General features: G+C 39.2%; 1 protein-coding gene across 1 annotated transcript in view; it reads right to left on the bottom strand.

Moving 5' to 3' along the window:
• The window catches only part of hydin (HYDIN axonemal central pair apparatus protein), a 109,781-nt gene extending 92,357 nt beyond the window's left edge, over positions 1 to 17,424 (bottom strand). The window contains 7 exon segments of the mRNA XM_074632139.1: positions 6,792 to 6,916; positions 7,652 to 7,851; positions 10,585 to 10,719; positions 11,106 to 11,225; positions 13,333 to 13,458; positions 15,741 to 15,830; positions 17,346 to 17,424. Of these exon segments, the coding sequence (XP_074488240.1) occupies positions 6,792 to 6,916; positions 7,652 to 7,851; positions 10,585 to 10,719; positions 11,106 to 11,225; positions 13,333 to 13,458; positions 15,741 to 15,803 (769 nt within the window). The 5' untranslated portion in view covers positions 15,804 to 15,830; positions 17,346 to 17,424.
• Between the last annotated feature and the right edge of the window lie 1,432 nt (positions 17,425 to 18,856).

Here is an 18,856-nt window from a genome sequence, read left to right as displayed (position 1 = left end):
TGTAAGTGGTGTTCTGGACCTGGGCTGGCCCTCCCATTATAAAAACTTAATGCTGCTGAGCGCCATTACTGTTGCCACTCTTTCAGCAGACCTGCCTGTTTACGTAGCCAGTCAGCGTCCCTGCTCCTTTAAAGCTGAAGTAGGCAAGTTGGAGCAAATATGATTGAAACAAAGTTTTTTTTATAAAATGGTCACTATATCCTGACAGTAGTGCATGAGACAGGTAATCTGCCTCTGTGTCCTCCGGTGCTCCTAGATTTCACATACCGGAAGAAAACAACCAATCAGAGCCGAGCTGGAGCCTTGTCGTCTCTGAGCAGCTGTCAATCCCTCGCTAACTCTGATAAAACGGTCAAACTAGGCAGCACTGATAATATGAATCAATATTCTGTTACTGTAATGCCTATTTCTTGCATAAAATGTTTTCAGAAACATCTTGTAGTGTACTGTTTAGCTGTAAAATGAGAAAGTATTGACCCGGCAGTCATGTTGAGGTCAGTTGAGGAAATATCAAGCACCAGCAAACTTTCTCATTTTACAGCTAAACAGTACACTACAAGATGCTTCTGAAAATATTTTACATGAGAAATAGACATTATAGGAACAGAATTGTATTCATATTTGATCAGCGCTGCCTAGTTTGACCGTTTGATCGGAGTTTACGAGTGATTGACAGCTGTCTCTGTTGAATGAACAGCCAATAGGAATGCTCTCTCTCTCTCTCTGAAATGACCTGTGATTGGCCAAAGTCTCCCGTCACGAGCTAGATTTTCTAAAGCTTGGAAACTGAGGAGGTGCAGAAGTCTAGTTTTCTTTCAGAACACTTGAATTACAATATGCTGAAAGGTTATTATGGAATTTTTGCCCAATGATGCGAAAAACATTCTGCCTACTGCCACTTTAAGGTCACGCACACAGGTAACAAACAATGAATACTTTTACAGTCCACAAACGAAACACTTATCCACAGACAGAGTTATAGATCCTGAAGTGTTTTACTCGAAACAATCATCATTAAAGAGCTATACATAAATACTGTATCGGGTCTCTCTCTGCTCTGGGAAATGGCGTCGCAATAATTAAATGATAAACTCAAAATGGATGAATATAAAACTAAAGTCAGAACAGTTCGGCTCTTATCCACCATTATCCAATCATAAACAGGCAGTTCTTTCACAAGGTGACTTTGCTGTGGTAGAGTTTCAGGACTGATAACAGAATGACTGTCAGCACGCTACTGAATTTTCCCTCACATACACACACACAGTGCTTCACAATAAAACTGGGGGTAGTGCACCGTGGAATATCCACCCAGGTGATGCATAGCTAACAAGGGTGAACTCAAGTTGAGTTTTTTTTTTGCATGGTACACAGCTGTTCTACTGTATTTGTTTAACACCATGGGATTATTCTACCTAGGTGACTTTTAGGGAGCTGTGTAGCTGAAATTAGCTTTGGAGGAGACTTTGATGTGGCCGGCTTGAGTCGGGAGTAAGGCTGATTTGGTTCTGATTGAAGCATCCCCTTGGTTAATCAACCGAGCCGGTCATGTTTGTTATTTTCAGCAACCGATGTTTAGCTGGGAGTACACATGGAATGTGAGACTAATTGCTCTTTTCCCATCATAACAAATTGGGTTTAGTTTGCCAAGTTATTAAAAGAGATTAAAAAAAATTGCTATGCCATTTCCTGAATTCATGTAAGGTGTTCAAAACGGTGAGATGAAGTAAAAAAAATAAATAAATACAAAACATTTTCAACAGACTAAGCCCCAGTTAAATCATCTCTTGCAATACACTGTTGTTTTCCAGCAACTTTCTCCCTTTACCTCTAATTGATCCCCTCGTGTGTTAACAGGAAAAGTCAAAAGCTTCGTCTTTTTGCCTTTGATGTTAAGGATTCTGGCTAATTGTGAAGGCAACCAAGGCTATCCTGAAATAAAACTACAGTACAAGCACAGGTATAAGTGTGGGGAGAGCCCAGGAATCACTCGAAAGAAAACTAACAAGATCATCAAAAATTAGCAGATGTATCACAAAAACACAAAGTTGGAAGGCATACATAGTACAACCAGTTGCCATTAAATAAAATTTGGGGTATTTGTTTCCATGGAATGACAACATTTACTGCAAAATCTTTATGATTACAAGGCATACCTAAACTGTTATTATACTGTCAGTCACACTGGTGTATAAGTAGTGCTAGTCACAGGTTTTTGTGTGCTTTGGAATGCAAATAATCAAGCTTTGACTAGTTATTTGAAAAAGGTGAAGCCGGTCTACTAAATTTTCAAATTCAACAATGTACTATGCAGACAACCAGAGGCAACCAGAGATACAGTAGTGGTGGTTTGGTGTAAGTATGCTCAGCCCATTAAGACGTAATTTGAGAAGCCATCATGGGTTAGATCCCCACTATGTTCACAGCCCAATTCCCGAAGGATGTTATAGATTCTCCTCTTATTACTATTACTCATGTCACCTTTGTCTTCAGGCAGACACAAACACTCACACATATACCAACACAATCTACTAATATCTACTCATGTGCTACATCCAAGGTTAAAAGATCCTTCTGAATCCAAAACCATCCATGTTCATTAGGGGTGTGTGCGATTAGTCGGCTAGTTGATTAAACGTTGCTACCCTCGACATCATACTGATCAACTGGTTTGGCCAGCAGTTGGGCTGAATAAAATGTCCTTTCTTTTACATGCAAAGCTTTGATTGATGTTTTGGAACGAAGCTTCGAATGTCTGTCATGCTAGACTACCATGTTACTACAGGTGCGTGCGGAGAGTAGGGTTTTTGGTTTCAAGTCGTTTTTGAAAGGCTAAACACCAACAAATATGGATTGAAGCAGAATATTTCATAAAAACATTTTAGAAATGATTACATCTATCCCTTCTCAATAAATCTTAACTTTTGGACTGAGAACTGCGACAATTAACGTTACAGAGACAAGCGCTGATCGCTGCGTTGCTCACTATGTGTGTATGTGTTTGAGAGAGATAGAGGGAAGAGGAGATGGAAGGTAATAAAACTTGCACACTAAGATACTAATGGTAACCTATAAGCAATGCCAAACCAAGACTCTTCTTAGACCACAGTCCCTGCTGGCATTTCATCAAATATTACACCACACACCGGGTTTGTGAGGCGCATTCCTAACCGGGCAACTGTCCCAGACTTGGCAATCAATGTCCCAAATTTAAGTTATTTTTTTAATTCTACATAATAAATATAGTTGTAGTATAAAATATTTATTATAAACTATGCAAGTTACCGCTCACCAAGTCATTGACTCACTCTGGTCTGCCATGGAAGTTTGTTTGGAATTAGTTTGAAATTGAATTTATAAATGTAATATTGTGAAATTGAATTCAGTTGCTCTGAAACTATTTGATTCTCACTGTAAATCTAACTCTCTATAACTCTCTGTAACCTGTACAACAGCAGCAACAGAGAGTTTTCTTGTTTCGTTCCTTCCCGCCACCAGGAGACTACTTTGTCGGGGGAGAGCAGCAAATCAAATTCAGACAGCGCAAACCCCGCGCCGTGGGGTCACATTTGGCTGGTGGCCAGCAGCAGTGCTGGGTCTAACCAATTGTGATCTCACTGGAATACGTGAAATGACCACGACCTCTTAACAGCGCATTACAATTACAATTCACGTGCCACCACCAAGGAAACAATTTATGTTTAGGGAACAGGCCTACTTCGTTAGGTATAAGCAACAAAACTACTTGGTTAAGTTTAGGAAAGAAAAGATCATGGTTTGGGTTGAAATAAGTATGTTTGTTATGTAACTTAACTTAGCCTACGTAATTCAAAATAAGTCAACGATGACTTTTGGTTTCACACGGACAGGAGCACCGGTCTCCTGGGTGAACTACAGAAAGTTTGCTGATATGAGCAAACTGGGTGTAACTTGTGTAACGCGTCTGTGGTTGTTGTAGTTACGACAGCTGTTGAAAGCAGGAAAAGAAAATGTAGCTGTCCTCGTGAATGCCTCTTTGTTTAGTATTTCACTAAAATGTCAAACATACCGGAATCATCTTTGGAGTCTTGTTTGAGGAAACATGTCCACTCGCGTTGTTTGTTGAATGTTGCTTATTATGAATCTGTTGAAAACAGGAAGAGAGCAACGTTGCTCTTCCTGTAAATTAAATTTAAAAATACACATATTTGTTTGTTTGAGTGAACATGTGTCACGTAGAAGAACTCTTCAGCCCTTTTCAACATAAAAAACAAATATTTTTCATGGGATTTAAACTATTGTGGGAAAATAGATAAAGACGGGAATCTATTCCTGTGCGCCACTATCATCTCGATAATTAATAGTGGATGTAGCATGAAACACACACAGCATACAGTCAGCAGTCGCTCTAAAAACAGAAGGCAGCCAGATCAACTTGTGACCACACTGTCCGTGTACTTCAGACCATTTATTTTACTGGTTTCCAACACAAATAAGAGGCCGTTTAAAACATCATTATAATCCTGCAAATCAATGATGCAAATGACGTTGTAATCAATCACACACTGGGGGCATAATGATTTCAGCGGCATTGATAATAAGATTTGGATATTGATGTGATTAAAGATTGGCTCTTATAAACAATGATTAACATGACAGATTTAATTGTGATCTATTTTGACTGTTTTCTGAGTGTTTTCTTACTTTTAGACTAGTCGACTAGTCTAAGTTTAAACGTCAGGAAAATTAGTCGTTAGGAACATCCCTAATATTCATATGAGCAAATACTGTCATACACACTAGGTACTAGGTTTTAAATCAAGCTGCAAAAAGAAGACAATTAGAAAGGAGCCAATGCACAGTTAATTGGACCAGCTTTGGGAATCTATTTGTGCTGAGCTGCTACAGATAGGTCTGTGGTACCGATGGGAAACAATGATAAGGTAAGTGGTAAATGGACTTGCATTTATATAGTGCCTTTAAAGTCTTCCGATCACTCAAAGCGCTGGCTACATGTCAGCATTTACCCATTCACAAACACACACACACACACAGTTGCTGTCTGTAAACACACAGCATTCAAAGTTGGCCACACCTCCACTGATCAACGAGCCGAGAGGGAGAGAGAGAGCAGCGATGGTTGAGCAAGCTATTGAGTGACTGAAGAGATAGTGCCCTTGGTGAGAACAAAGCAGTGTATCAGAGAAATAAAAAGTTATTTTCGAATTTTTTCATGGTGGTTATGTTCTAAAACACAAAAAAACACACAACTAACTCCACACAGCTCCGCATAATAAAGAAGGTGGCGAGTTGCCGGATTTTTAATGAATGCAGGCTTCCTGTCTGCTGGCTATGGCTCACACACATCGATCATAGCTGCACTCACAGCACAGAGAGGAGCAGGGGGATGACTGGAACACATGCACACAACACAACCCGTTCCCCTCCGTGAAATACGGATGTTTTGTATCTGACAGAGCTAAGGGCCTTGGTATCAGAAGCCGAGGGGCGTGACAAAGGGCCAATATTTGACGACCTGAACGGGCTGCGCACCCAGTGCACCGCTGTGGGGCCCAAAGGCTGTTTGCAGATGCCCTCAAGCGTCCCGAGTAAAGCAAATAAGAAGAAAAGAGAAAATACAGGCAAGGGGTTGCAGGGTCTCTGTAGAAACAGACCCCGCCACACATTTCTGGCGGGGCATAAGTGAAGATTGAGAGGGATTATTTTTGTATCACTGCATACATTGTTTTTTTACTTAATTCTTGCATATTACACCTTTAAGTATATGTAAGTATATGTGGCATGGATCGGACCACCGACCTTGCAATTGGTGGGCAACCCACTCTACCTCTGAGACACAGTTGCCCCAATGTGACACAGACACAGTAGAAACACACACATGCAATAATATTGAAAGTACAGAATTAAACACAGTGGCTTCTCGTCTGACTAAAGTGAATGTCTGTCTGCCAGCCATTATCATCAAAGCCTGAGCTAGACTGAGGAAACTACAGTAACTATTGTTTTGTGTGTGTGTGTGTGTGTGTGTGTGTGTGTGTGTGTGTGTGTGTGTGTGTGTCGATGGTGGGCCCTGTTTAGCAGTCCCGTTCTGCTTCAGGGTCACCATTGCTGCAGCAAGAGAATCTCATTATGGTGTTTACCTCAGTGATTATAGTAAACACATTCATCCTTTTAGTTCCACTCCATTTGACACTGCTGATTATGCAAGATTTTTTTAGAATATCTCTGCTTCCATTCGTCTGTGTGTGTGTGTTTGCTGTATGTACGTGTGTGCATGTGTGGACCGCGCTGTAACAGATATAATGAGAGAATGTACTTTGTTTAGGTGACACTTCTTATAGTTTCACTCTTATGGGTTCATGATGTGTGTGCATACTGTATATGTGTGTTACAAAAGAAAAAAGTTACATTGACACAATTGTCAGATTTTGATGAAGCCAAATGAAATCTTTTTGTGTGACACAGTGTTTCACAGGAGGAGAGACAGACAGATTGAGAAACTCATTCTGACGAATAAGGGAGGGAACATCTGAGAACTCACCGCCTCTCTTCTATGGAGGCATTTAGAGTATACAAGAATTTAGTTTCTGAGTGGGAAAATTACAGCTGATGAGAAACAAACTGCATAAAGGTCATTCTTATTATAAAAAAAATCTGAAAATGCTTATTATGACAGAAGATGGGAAATTTCACTACAGCTCTGAGAAATCAGGAAATGTACGATTGACACTAGCTTTATCAGATGCTGTGGTCATAACTTCTTTTAGCTATTTGCGTCACTATTTTCTCACCAGTGTGGTAGTGCAGAAGCAGGTACTGGCTATGGTCTCCTACTGTCATGGGGTTGAAATCCACAGTCACCTGCATGCTCTCGCCCACATCAAGAGTCCCACAGGAAGGTGTCACTGAGAAAGGGCTGAAATAAAATAGAATAGAATTTCACAAGGTGGCATAAAAAGTAGAAGTTAAAGCATGTTGTTTTAGAAACTGGCAGAGGAAACCCAAATGTTCAATAAAACTTTTAATTGTAATCAATAGTAATTATAGTAAATGTTAATTAAATGTGTACCTATCACCAAGTACAGTAATACAGTTCTTGAAAAGGTTGCTAAGCAAAATGTTTGCTGTCAAGTTGGGATTCTGGGTTGGTGCATTAATGTATACAACTGTTTATATCCGCTGTATGGTAAATATAATAAATCACTGAAATACATTCTTGCCAACCTTGAGACCTCAAAAATATGGAGGACTTGAAACCCAAAGCGAGGGGGTTAAGCAATAAGCATGTGATGTGCGCTAAACTCAGTGGCGGGCGCAGATCAAATCGCGTTGTGTCACGAGAAGCTCTTTTCTGCCAGGAAACAACATTTGGTGTAGCTGTATTGTTGTCCGGGTGGAAACAGTAGGGCTTATACACGCTGAATAGTGCCTGAAACAGGTTATGATAACGATAAGGAAAAAAGCTTTGAAAATTTGTCATAAATCGGGAGAAATACAGGAGAATTGTCATGTTGGGAGGAAACCAGGAGACGGCATTGAAAAACGTGAGTCTCCCGGGAAAATCGGGAGGGTTGGCAAGTATGCGCAAAAGACATATAGACATAAAGACAAAAGACCAATACACATAAGCCCATCCTGTAGTGACTCTCACCTCTGTGTGTCTAGCTTGAACTTGGCTTTGCCTTTTCCTATGTTGCGGACCAGCTGAGTCCTCTGTGTAGAGGCTTTCACAGGACAGGCGGGTAAATAGAGCTCGTCGTGAAAGTCAAGAATGGCACGTGGCCCAACGGCACGGACTGGGACTTCAAACCGCTCCCTCTCTGTCACACAAACCAGTATGTAGTGGTAGTCCTAGATGGACCAAAAAAATGTGTCAAACACTCAAGCTCCACATATTATAGGATTTGTTAGGTGATGCTGAGCCACCTGTCTGTCCTCGAGGTTAGTCCTGGATGGAGACAAAAGCACAAGCACAAACACACACATTCTGATTTGAAGTCAATAAGCTACTAAACCTAAACTTTTCTTATACAGTATAACGTGTGTACACTACTTAGAAAAGCAGCCACAAAATACTGCAATAAAACTAAGAGTCTACTCCATGCTAGTGGCTCTGTGAGGCAGTACTTAGGCACAGCGATGCTTTGAGCTAAATGCTAACATCAGCATGCTCACAATGACAATACCAGCGTATTGATGTTTAGCAGGTATAATGTTTTACCTTAATTTAGTGTATTAACATGCTAACATTTGCTTATTAGAATTAAACACAAAGTACAGCTGGGGCTGTTGGGAACATTTTTTGTTTTGCAGGTAAAGAGTGTTCCAGGGTTTAAAATAATATTCCACAAAAAAATCACAACTCATTAAATATAACTACTATAGGCCTACTACTATTTCCATATTCTTAAACTATTTCTGAAATTGTCCTGATACCTATTGAGTGCTCCAGGGATCACGTATTTTTTGTAGGCCAACCAGGAAGTTAGCATCGCCCCTGGGTTCCCTCGACAAACAGTCAACGGGATTTTTCTGTTGGGTTTTGGGATTATTGCAGAAAACCAGCTCTGCGGCAAACAAGCGTTTATGATACTTACATGTTTTGTTCAGCAAGATAATCTTCACAAATGAACACCACTTCTGTGATCTTTTAAGCGTAAATGCAATCGCCAGAAGTAAAAAGCTAACGTTTAGGCTACAAACGAACTACACCACGGTCACATGAGTGCAAGTATAGAGAAGGGGAATCGCCAAGCATTCTGCGGCGCGCCACCCTTTTGGAGGGTAGTGTACGGAGCTAGTGAGACTGTCATTATATATCACCGGTCTATTCATCTGTCATCTGTCAAACGTTCATCATCAGAAATGTATAAAGTATGTGTGAAAGACAAATGCCCATATAAAGAGAAGCTGACAGAGGAAAAGGGGCCAACATTACAAAATTTAAGTTAGTTAATGATATTGATCCTTACGAATTACAAGGATCTTGACAGCTAGCCAGACATACGGTCACAGTTGTGTTTTGGCGTTAGTGAACACCTGTCAGCAGTTCAAAATATGTTAATGTACATTAAGATCTACGAGTCAAATGCCAACTACACAATCAGCCAGACAAAGATAAGCTAGCTAAGGTTATGTTAACTGAATATTAAGAAAACATTGGCTAATACTGCATATTTAATCCACCGGTATCTTGCAAAATGAAACCCATAACCCATACCGATAAGTTTGGGGCTGACTCTATACTATATATACTACAATTCAGCTTTTGAATCTTATTCACTGTGTAGTGTTTTGAGTTAGCTTTCAACACTTGCGGTAAACAGCCAGCGGATGGCACTCTTACCCTTTATCCTCCAAAAATGGCCGACTTGCTGTCGGTGACCTCACATTCCCATTCCCTAGACACAATGCGGCTGTAAAGGCAGACAGGTCGGCGTGATGACATTTAGTAGTCTCATTTAGCCACTTGTTAGCAACCGCCTTTTTTAAGACACAAAGACATCAAAATTGGTATTGGTGGGTATTTCTTGATGTGTTTTATGTTGTAGAACAAAACGTTAAAATCTCTTAAGCTTGTGTTAACCACATTACTTATTCCAGGCATCTAACTAAAAACCCATTCAAAAAACCCACTGCCCTCCAGACGAGGGAATCGGAAGTGCTAAAATGCTAACTCATTTCCGGGTTTTAGGACTCATTCCTGCAGCACTTTATTTGATCTTAAAACCAAAGTATTGGAGAAATTAAAAAATTGACCTGATGGTATGATCATTTAGATGATCGCTAGATGAATTGTCAGATGATAGAAGTTATTACAGTTCATCCTCTGGGGGTGATGAATATCTTTACCAAATTTCCCAACTTATGTTAACCGCATTGTAGAGACAGAGGAGATGTCAAGGGAATACCAAAGTCATTAGGATTCATCTTTGGGGACAATGAATGCCTTGTACCAAATTTCATGGGAATCCATGGCAATAGTCTGTAGACCAACCGACTGACAAACCGTCTTTGCCATCCCTAGAGTCACTCTGCTGGCAAGGGTAAAAATATTTAAAACAGCCATGACACACATGAGGGATTGTGTTACCTTTAATATAACATTGTTTCGTTTGATGTTGACCTTTGCTTCTCAGTTTTCACTTCCTCCCACAGAATCAGTAAAAGAGTCGACAAAAGGATGTGCTGGTGTAACCTAATGCCTGACCCTTGACTCTTAACCTCTTAACTCTGACTTCGCCAGAGATTTGGGCACAAAGTATGAATGCAAAGTAAGTGCATCCCTTTGAAAGTATAAGCTGTTATCAATTTCATATCATCTATTTAATCTATGTATTTTTGCTGTATTATTGTCTTCAGTAGGAGTGCTTACTTAAAGTATTGTCTCTCTAATTTCACATTAATACCCATATCCTATCCTCTGCTTCCCTACAGGTCTGATTATAACTTCATCTAATTATCTAATCTAAATGATATCAGCCTCTTAAGTGCAAGTGTATCAAATACATTGATACTTCATTGTGCTCTGTGAATCTAGCCTTCTGTGTATGATTATTCTATGGAGCAGTCTGTCTCCAGTACCTTGTTCTCCTCTGGGGTGAACATCACAGTGAAAGTAGCAGACAGTCCTGGTGCAACCCTGCTACCTGCATCCGTTGGTCCGACCACATGGAAATGCTCCGAGTCCTGCAGCTCCAGCTTCACTTGTCGTGAAACCTTGACAAAAAAAAACATCAAGCAAACTTTACAAAATTACAAACTCCAAACAGCAACAAACGCAGAACCGGGTACACACACAAGTGATGATTTATTCATTATTGCCTGATGGGGTCTTGTACAAATTGCAGTGATAAATCTCCTCCAGTCCCCCATGACCTTTTCCAGTCATTCTGCTCCCCGTACTACCCACACCCCATGACACACACACACACACACACACACACACACACGCTGTAAACTTTTTTTCTCCTGCTATGGTCAAAGCTGTCTGAGAGTTGGACGGTGTCTGTTATTCCATTTCACAGCTAATCTTCACTGAATCATCAGGTCAGCAGCCATGTTGATAATGTAACTATTTACGTATCCATCACTCATTCACACACCTTGTCATTGTTGTGGAGAAGTAGAGGTAACGTGTGGGTCTGTGCAGGAGTGAAGTTCTGGAAGACCAGCTCAGATGGGTAGGGCTGGAAAAGTGGCTGATCCATATCCACTAAGGACACCTAAAACAAAAACAGTATAAAATAACTCTTTCCTAAAATTACAACATATACAGTACTCATTACCATCCCTGTCATTATGTGCCTGTCAAGATGAATGTAATTCTTAATGTTGTTGGAGTCACACACACCCATGTTACACACAATTAATTCCTCTGATTTCCTGGGTATCGGTACTCCTGAGTTCTATCAATTTCAAAAACATTTATTATCAACTTAACATATACAGTATATATATATACTGTGTGCTAATTTTGCATAATAATAAACATTTACCACACTGTTTTGGAAGCGTACAGGAAAGCCCTGTACACTCCGTTTTACCTACTATAACAAGCATTATATTCAGGTTATTTAAAGTTATTGATAACATGTATTTATTCATCTTATTGATTTTTCACAAGGTATTTCTTGAAGCAGTGATTCTCAAAGTGGGGTCCGGGGACCCCCAGGGGTGCGTGGCACTCTGTCAGGGGGTCTGTAAAATAATTTGCTATAAATTATAAAATAGTTCTTTATCATTAAAAAGTACAGATGGGGACCATTTGCGCCAATAAAACAAGCATATTGTCCCAATTTCTCCCACCCACGTTAGCTTTGGGCCAATAGAAACTGATATGATGACACATCACGTCAATCTGTCATGAATCAGTCACTTCACTCAAGGCAAAACGAACCGTTCCTGCTGCTTAGCTTATTAGCCAGCTAGCTCAACCCAAACTAGCTAAATTGAGAAAATTTGACAACAGTTATATCGAGCGACAGCATCATGAGACCAAAATGCGTCATGTATCTTCAGGTGCTAACGAACGAAGCCATGAATAATCCAGAACATGACCACCTGGTCCCAGAGGTGCTGGTAGGTGGATTTCGTTATCTTTCGGGCAGAGCCTGGCTGGCTGTTTCTCCGTTTCCGGTCTTAATGTCAATGGCTAACTGGCTACTGGCTTCAGCTTCATATTGAACAGACAAACGTGAGAGTTGTATCGATCTTCTAATCTAATGCTCGGCAAGAGAGAATAGGAATGTTCCCTAAAATGCCGAACTAATCCTTTAACCAAGATTTTATTATACATTTGAGAAAATAATATGCCCTTTAAAAGTTAACTTGAGTGGTTTTCATTTATCCTTCATCATTGCCAGTCTCATAATGAAAATAGTACTGTATATTAAAGTGTGCAATTTCGTGGTTTTCAGGATGACCTTGCATATAGGACAAGTCAACAAAAAATGTGAACAGGGTGAGACGCAGAAATGGGTCCTCCTAATTATGATGAGGGGGCATTTATTAATTTCAGAGACGTTTCACAAACTTTTGATAGCATTTTGCTCCAAGTCCTTGTTAAATTCTGACTCTAAAAGTACAGAGCATTCAGTCACATTGGTTGCCCTTTGCCCATCAATTAGTGTCTGCTGACTAAGGGAAAGCAGCTTTGGTACAATGACCTTAGCAGACAGCACATGCTCTGTATGCATGAGAAGTTTGAATGTTGGTGTCTTTCTTCCTGGTCTCATCAACCCTTCCAATAAGTCACCCATATCCACTCATTTATTTAGACATATCTGTTAATGTATATATTAGTTCAGTCTATCTCTCACATCTGACTTGGCCAATTGTATGTTGTATTGTAAGTATAGTATACTGTAGATACAGTATAAGTAACATTGGGAACATTTAATAGCAGCAGTTTTAAATACCTTATTGTACATCCGTGTGGTATGGAAGTCTTTTGTAGTGAGGAGACAGGTTGTCAAATTCAAATGCAGGTTTCAAGGTATTTTTTGAGTCTCAAATGTTAAAATGGACTCCCCAGATAAAAATGAAAGTCAGCAGCTGAGGATTGTCTACAGATGATAAACACTGGTCCAACTTTTATCTTTTGCCGTGGGCTGTTGTCACTGTCACAGTTGATATTGAGTGTGTGTTTTAAGTTCAAACAACATCATATAACACAATGGCATGTTTAACCGGTTTCATCCTAGTTATCAGCGTCAATTGTAACCTTTCACTGACACCATTTTATCTGGTTGCTCTCATAAGAATTGTTTTGTGGATAGTGAAAGCAAGTTATTAAGCTATGGAGGTATCACAACATTGGCTGGTATTTACTTTGTGGTGCGAAGTCTCGCTCATGTCGAGCAGTTTCAGGATGCGGGGCTGGTGCATCTTGTCAGTGTTAGCCAGGCGCTCCTCTGTAGACTGTAACATCTCCTGGGTGTAAACAGATGGAGTCACCTGCAAACACACAGCAGCTCAGGCTATTATGCTAACTGCACTGACAGCCTGTTTCCTGTCTTTTAATTCAGCAGTGATGAGCCAACACATCAAACAAGACTGTTAAAATGGAAAAAAAGATAATGAGCACAAGAGCTGTAAACTGTCACCTTAAAGCTACCAGCTGAGACACATATGCGCAGACGTCTGCATTAAGAACATTTCAATGAACTCATTTCATGTGCTAAAAGAATGTTAGTAGGCTCCCCTTCAGTGAGGGCTATCTGCAGCATTTTGTGGTAAATATCCTCTCCGCACAATCCTCTGGCACCTCTTTATCAGTGCATCAGAAGCAAAGAAACATCTAACTGCACTTAGTCTATTTCAAGGTTAGGTCAGAAGGATCTTAGCTTAAAATCTAAATGAATAATGTAGCAGAGGGGGTTACTGTATATGCAATATTCAATAGCTGCCAGTTAGGTGTGTATTCATAATACACTCCGTTCTATTATTCAGAGACAACAAAGTTGCTCGAGTAAACACTATTCTTTAAAAAGGCAAGGTGTGAATAATGTGGTGTCCCCTTAGATGGTGACTTCCCCTAAATGTGATCATTTTTGTTTACATGGAGAAATGTAGGCATAATAACCCACATGACTTTGAATATTGTGCTGTGGGATATAAGGGTGGCAATGCTTTATATACAAATGTTATGTAATCATGTATACATTCTCTCTCTCTCTCTCTCTCTCTCTCTCTTTCTCTCTCTCTTGCGATTTTTATGTTCTAGATTGAAGATACTGATATCACATGAAACTAGAAGTCCAAGGAATCCATTGGTACCAATCATACTCACTAAATTTTGGAGAGAAAAAACTGACATGGCCATTTTCAAAGGGGTCCCTTGACCTCTGACATCAAGATATGTGAATGAAAATGGGTTCTATGGGTACCCACGAGTCTCCCCTTTACAGACATGCCCACTTTATTTTAATCACATGCAGTTTGGGAGAAGTCATAGTCAAGTCAGCACACTGACAGCTGTTGTTGCCTGTTTGGCTTCACTTTGCCATGTTATGATTTTAGTATATTTTTTATGCTAAATGCAGTATATACAGTTCCGTTTGTTAACATTTTGAACACATACAAAATGTGCATTTAATTTGCAATTAATCACGATTAACTATGGGCAATAAATAATCACGATTAAATATTTTAATTGATTGACAGCCCTAATATACTATATATATATATATAGCAATATACATAGAGAAATAAAAAGAGAATATTTAAGATATTAATTAATGCTACTATTTAATTATTAATTAGTGCATGCATTTGCTTCAGTTTTGTTAATAACCAGACAATGAGCAAAACAAGGTTTGTTGGATGATACAAATTGAGCTATCACCAAACTTGAAATCAACAGATCATCAGTTTTATGTTGATCTCATTTAGACCTGAGAAAATCAGAGTAAAGTAAAAGTACTTCCTGTCACCTACACTGGGTACAGACACAAGCAGCCAGAGAGAGAGAAAGCAGAGGCCTAAAATTGCTGAGCTGAGGTCATTCCAACAAAACACTGCAGTCAGATATTGATTGTTGTTCCCTATAAGAACCCAGCCAACATTTGTATGTGGGGCCCATGTGGGTAGTAAATGGGCTGAAAAATGGGCCCTATATGGGATTGTCCGCGGGTTCCATAAAGACCCAATGTCAATTGCCCACATGGATTCCATGCAGGATTACACTGGGTGTTATGTGGGCCCCAACTGGGCAACATACCCAAGACCCATCTTGGTCCCAGCTTTAAGTTCTATGTTGGTACTACATGCGGACAACATGGGGACTACATTGGCCGAAATGTGAGTTGTTAGAGGGATTGTCCACAGTTTCCATGTTGGCCCCATGCACTAATTTTCCTAGGACCCACACAGGTAGCCCACATGGGGAGCCCATGTGGGACCAACTTAGTTGACCCAAGTGGGCCCCAGATAAGATGCCCATTTTGGGCCCATGGCCACTTGGTACCCAGGTACCCAGGTACCCCTAGCATAACCCATGTGGGGCCCACATAACCATGTTGGCTGGGAAGCCATGGTCATTATTAGGACAATATGTCATTTGAAGCAACTTCTTTAAAATGAATGAAGAATGGGACAATGTCCAAAATGTAGGGAAATTGGGCCCCTGTTAAATCATGAGGAAAAAAACCTGCTTTCAAGGTCTGATTCAGTTCAGCTGGACACTTCTAATTCTGTGTGAAGTTACAATACACGCTGTCATGACATGATATCCTCACCCTTTGTGGCTTGAGAGGCTCTTTGCTCTTTAACCACTTTTTTCTTGAGGGAATGGTTGTCATTTTGACTCTGTTTTGAAGCACATTCACCTGCACAAAAAAAGCAAAAGGATGACAGAAGAGGTGTCATTTAGTAATGGTATACAATAGTATTGAGTAATTTTATACTAAATACGCAATTATCAAAGACGTTGGTTTTCCTTGATGTGATGCTAATGTATCTAACAGTTAGCTAGAGGCTAACAGTTAGCTAGAGGCTAACAGTTAGCTAGAGGCTAACAGTTAGCTAGAGGCTAACAGTTAGCTAGAGGCTAACAGTTAGCAGTAACTGTGCAACAATACCTCAAAGCGTCTTCGAGACAATTTGAAGGATATTTAACTTAAGCTTACTTTAAACTGGCCAAATTATCTGCATAGTTAATCAACGTTACTTACGTTAAATAGAAATAGCCTCCTACATAGACATTAAGCACTCTTTTTTGCATCAGTCAATCCTTAAACTAAATATGGAGCCTAATCCCAGATCAAATGTGCGTTAAAGGGCCCTGAATATTGTCTTCTGTCATTGTAATGTTTAAATGTTTGTATCCTTGTTTATTGTCTTTGTCCTTTCTGTGATGTTGCAAACGGAGCTGCTGTTATGCAAAACAAATTTCAGACTTGTCTGACAATAAAGTATAAAGTAAGTAAAGTAAAGTAAGTATTATTGGTAGTGATGGGAATTCAAGCTCTTTTCAGTGAGCCAGATCATTTGAGCTCAGCTCACCAAGAAGAAATAAGCCACGCAGTTGCTGAATCTGTCTTTATTTTGGATCGACAACGTTTATTTTAAAAGATTCTCGGGAGTTTCGAGAGGCGGCGAGTCGCGTCAGATGCCCGTGATTTGCATAAAGTAGACTAGCCCTCAACTTTATGCAAATGAGGAGCGTGGGGGGGGGGGGTCGGTTTCTCGAATCCGGCGCCACGCTACCAGAATGCATTGCGCGGCTGCTTACATAGACAATGAATGGGGAGCGTGGAAAGCACGGAGCCTGTGGTCACGTACCATCAGTCACAGTCAGTGCATGTAGTGCTTGTGGCGTGGAGGAAATTGTCCTATCATTCTGCCTTGAATTAATAATAAAAAAACGGCTCTCGGACAGCAGCCGGCTTCACAAGAGGCTCTTTGAACCGGCTCTTTGAACCGGCTCTTTGAACCGGCTCTTTGAACCGGCTCTTTGAACCGGCTCTTTGAACCGGCTCGTTCGCGACCCACACATCACTAATTATTGTTAGCTTGCTGTAAAACGACTGTAGCTGACGTAGTGCAACAAATCATCAAAGCCTCCTCACTATACCTTTTTGAGGAATTTACTTTAAACTGGCTAAATTAACTGTACAGTTAATTAACGTTAATTACGTTAATTAGAAGTATACATTCACATAATTGTTAGCTCGCTGTACCTACGTGTAAAACACTTTACATCGCCGAGGTCTTAAATCAGCCTGTCACTAACCTTATACGCTCATATAGGCTGTACAATCTTCTCTATCCTGGTTTATCAGCTCTCTTCCGTCACAACCTGTTGTCTTAAACATAAGAAATCAAATAAAATGAGTACTAACCTACCGGTTACCAGTCCGTAGGTGAATAAACGGTTTGTAGTTTATTGTTTGTAGTTCGTCGCCCTGGCAACAGACTCATCGACCTCTCAGTAAACTGTTCTCTGATTGGATAAGAGGCTGCAGCACAGACTGGCTGCAAACATGGTGCAATGAAGTTGTCTCTCACAATGAAACAAACAAGTAAAGAAAAGTTTTAAGAAATGGTATTGTCGTTTTCTGAGGAGTCATGAGAACAAGCATATAATGGCTTATACTAGATACATACACTGCTCCCAGTAGACCACATACACACCAAAAACTGACAATAGCCTGATATTTTCAGGTGGAATTTAATTTCATTCTCACTGTGCAATATCATTTTCCACTTGTGCAATTTTGTTAATAGTCTGTTTATTGTCAATATTGTATATACTGCTCCTATTTTTATACTTCCTTCTATTCTAATGGTTAATATTTTTTACACTTTTTTTGCTCTTTTTTTTTTTTTTTTACTGTGTTAGCTGATGCATCTTGTTTTTTGCACTATCCCCTTTGCTGCTGTACACTGCAAATTTCCCCACTGCGGGACTAATAACGGAATATCTTATCTTATCTTATACAACTTTGAAACGAAATATATGAAAAAGAAATATATGATTTCCTAAATTTGGCATTGATTTCAAAATAATCCAACTTATTTTGGATTAAACCATAAATCACTCAACAAACCGATCCGAGTCTCATCAGTTAACAGACCAATCAGCCAAAAACTAAGATTTAAACCCTGGTGGGAGACCCCATGATGACACAGGATGAGTGACAGAACCCCTAATTTGCATAATGAGTCAGAAATGCATAAAGAAATGTAAAAAGAAATGTGTAAGAATGTAAAAAGAAAATAATACAGAAATAAATAAGCTTGGGGAAATGCAAAGGGAAAATCGTGCATAAATAAATTAAAACAAAACTGAAAGCAAAAATAAATACATAAATAAAAAATAAATGCAAAAATGAATAATTAAATAAATAACAAATGCAAAAACAAAAAAAAGTAAATAAATTAAAAAATTTAAAAGAAAATAAATACATAAATAAATAAAAAGGAAAATTGAACACAAGAGTAAATAAATAAGGGGAATTAATACAAAGATAAATAAATAAAGAAGCTAATTAAAACAGAAATATCAATTTATGTCACATATTAGTAACATTTATTTATTTATTTATTTATTTATTTATTTATTTATTTATTTATTTATTTATTTATTTATTGATTGATTGATTGATTTATTCATTGATTTATTTATTGATTTATTTATTGATTTATTTATTTATCTATTTATTCATTGATTTATTTAGTGGAGTAGAAGTATGATGTAACAACAAATGGAAAATACTCAAGTAAGGTAGGCCTACAAGTAGCCTACCAGTCACAAGTATTTGTATGAATACTTGATGTATGAGTTCAACTTTGTTTATTTTTAGAAGTACAATTTTAACACTTGTTAAATGTAATTTATTTCAGACATGGA

The sequence above is a fragment of the Sebastes fasciatus genome, chromosome 4 (genome assembly GCF_043250625.1).
Source record: "Sebastes fasciatus isolate fSebFas1 chromosome 4, fSebFas1.pri, whole genome shotgun sequence".
Taxonomy (NCBI): Eukaryota; Metazoa; Chordata; class Actinopteri; order Perciformes; family Sebastidae; genus Sebastes; species Sebastes fasciatus.
This window is presented reverse-complemented; position numbering and strand designations above follow the sequence as displayed.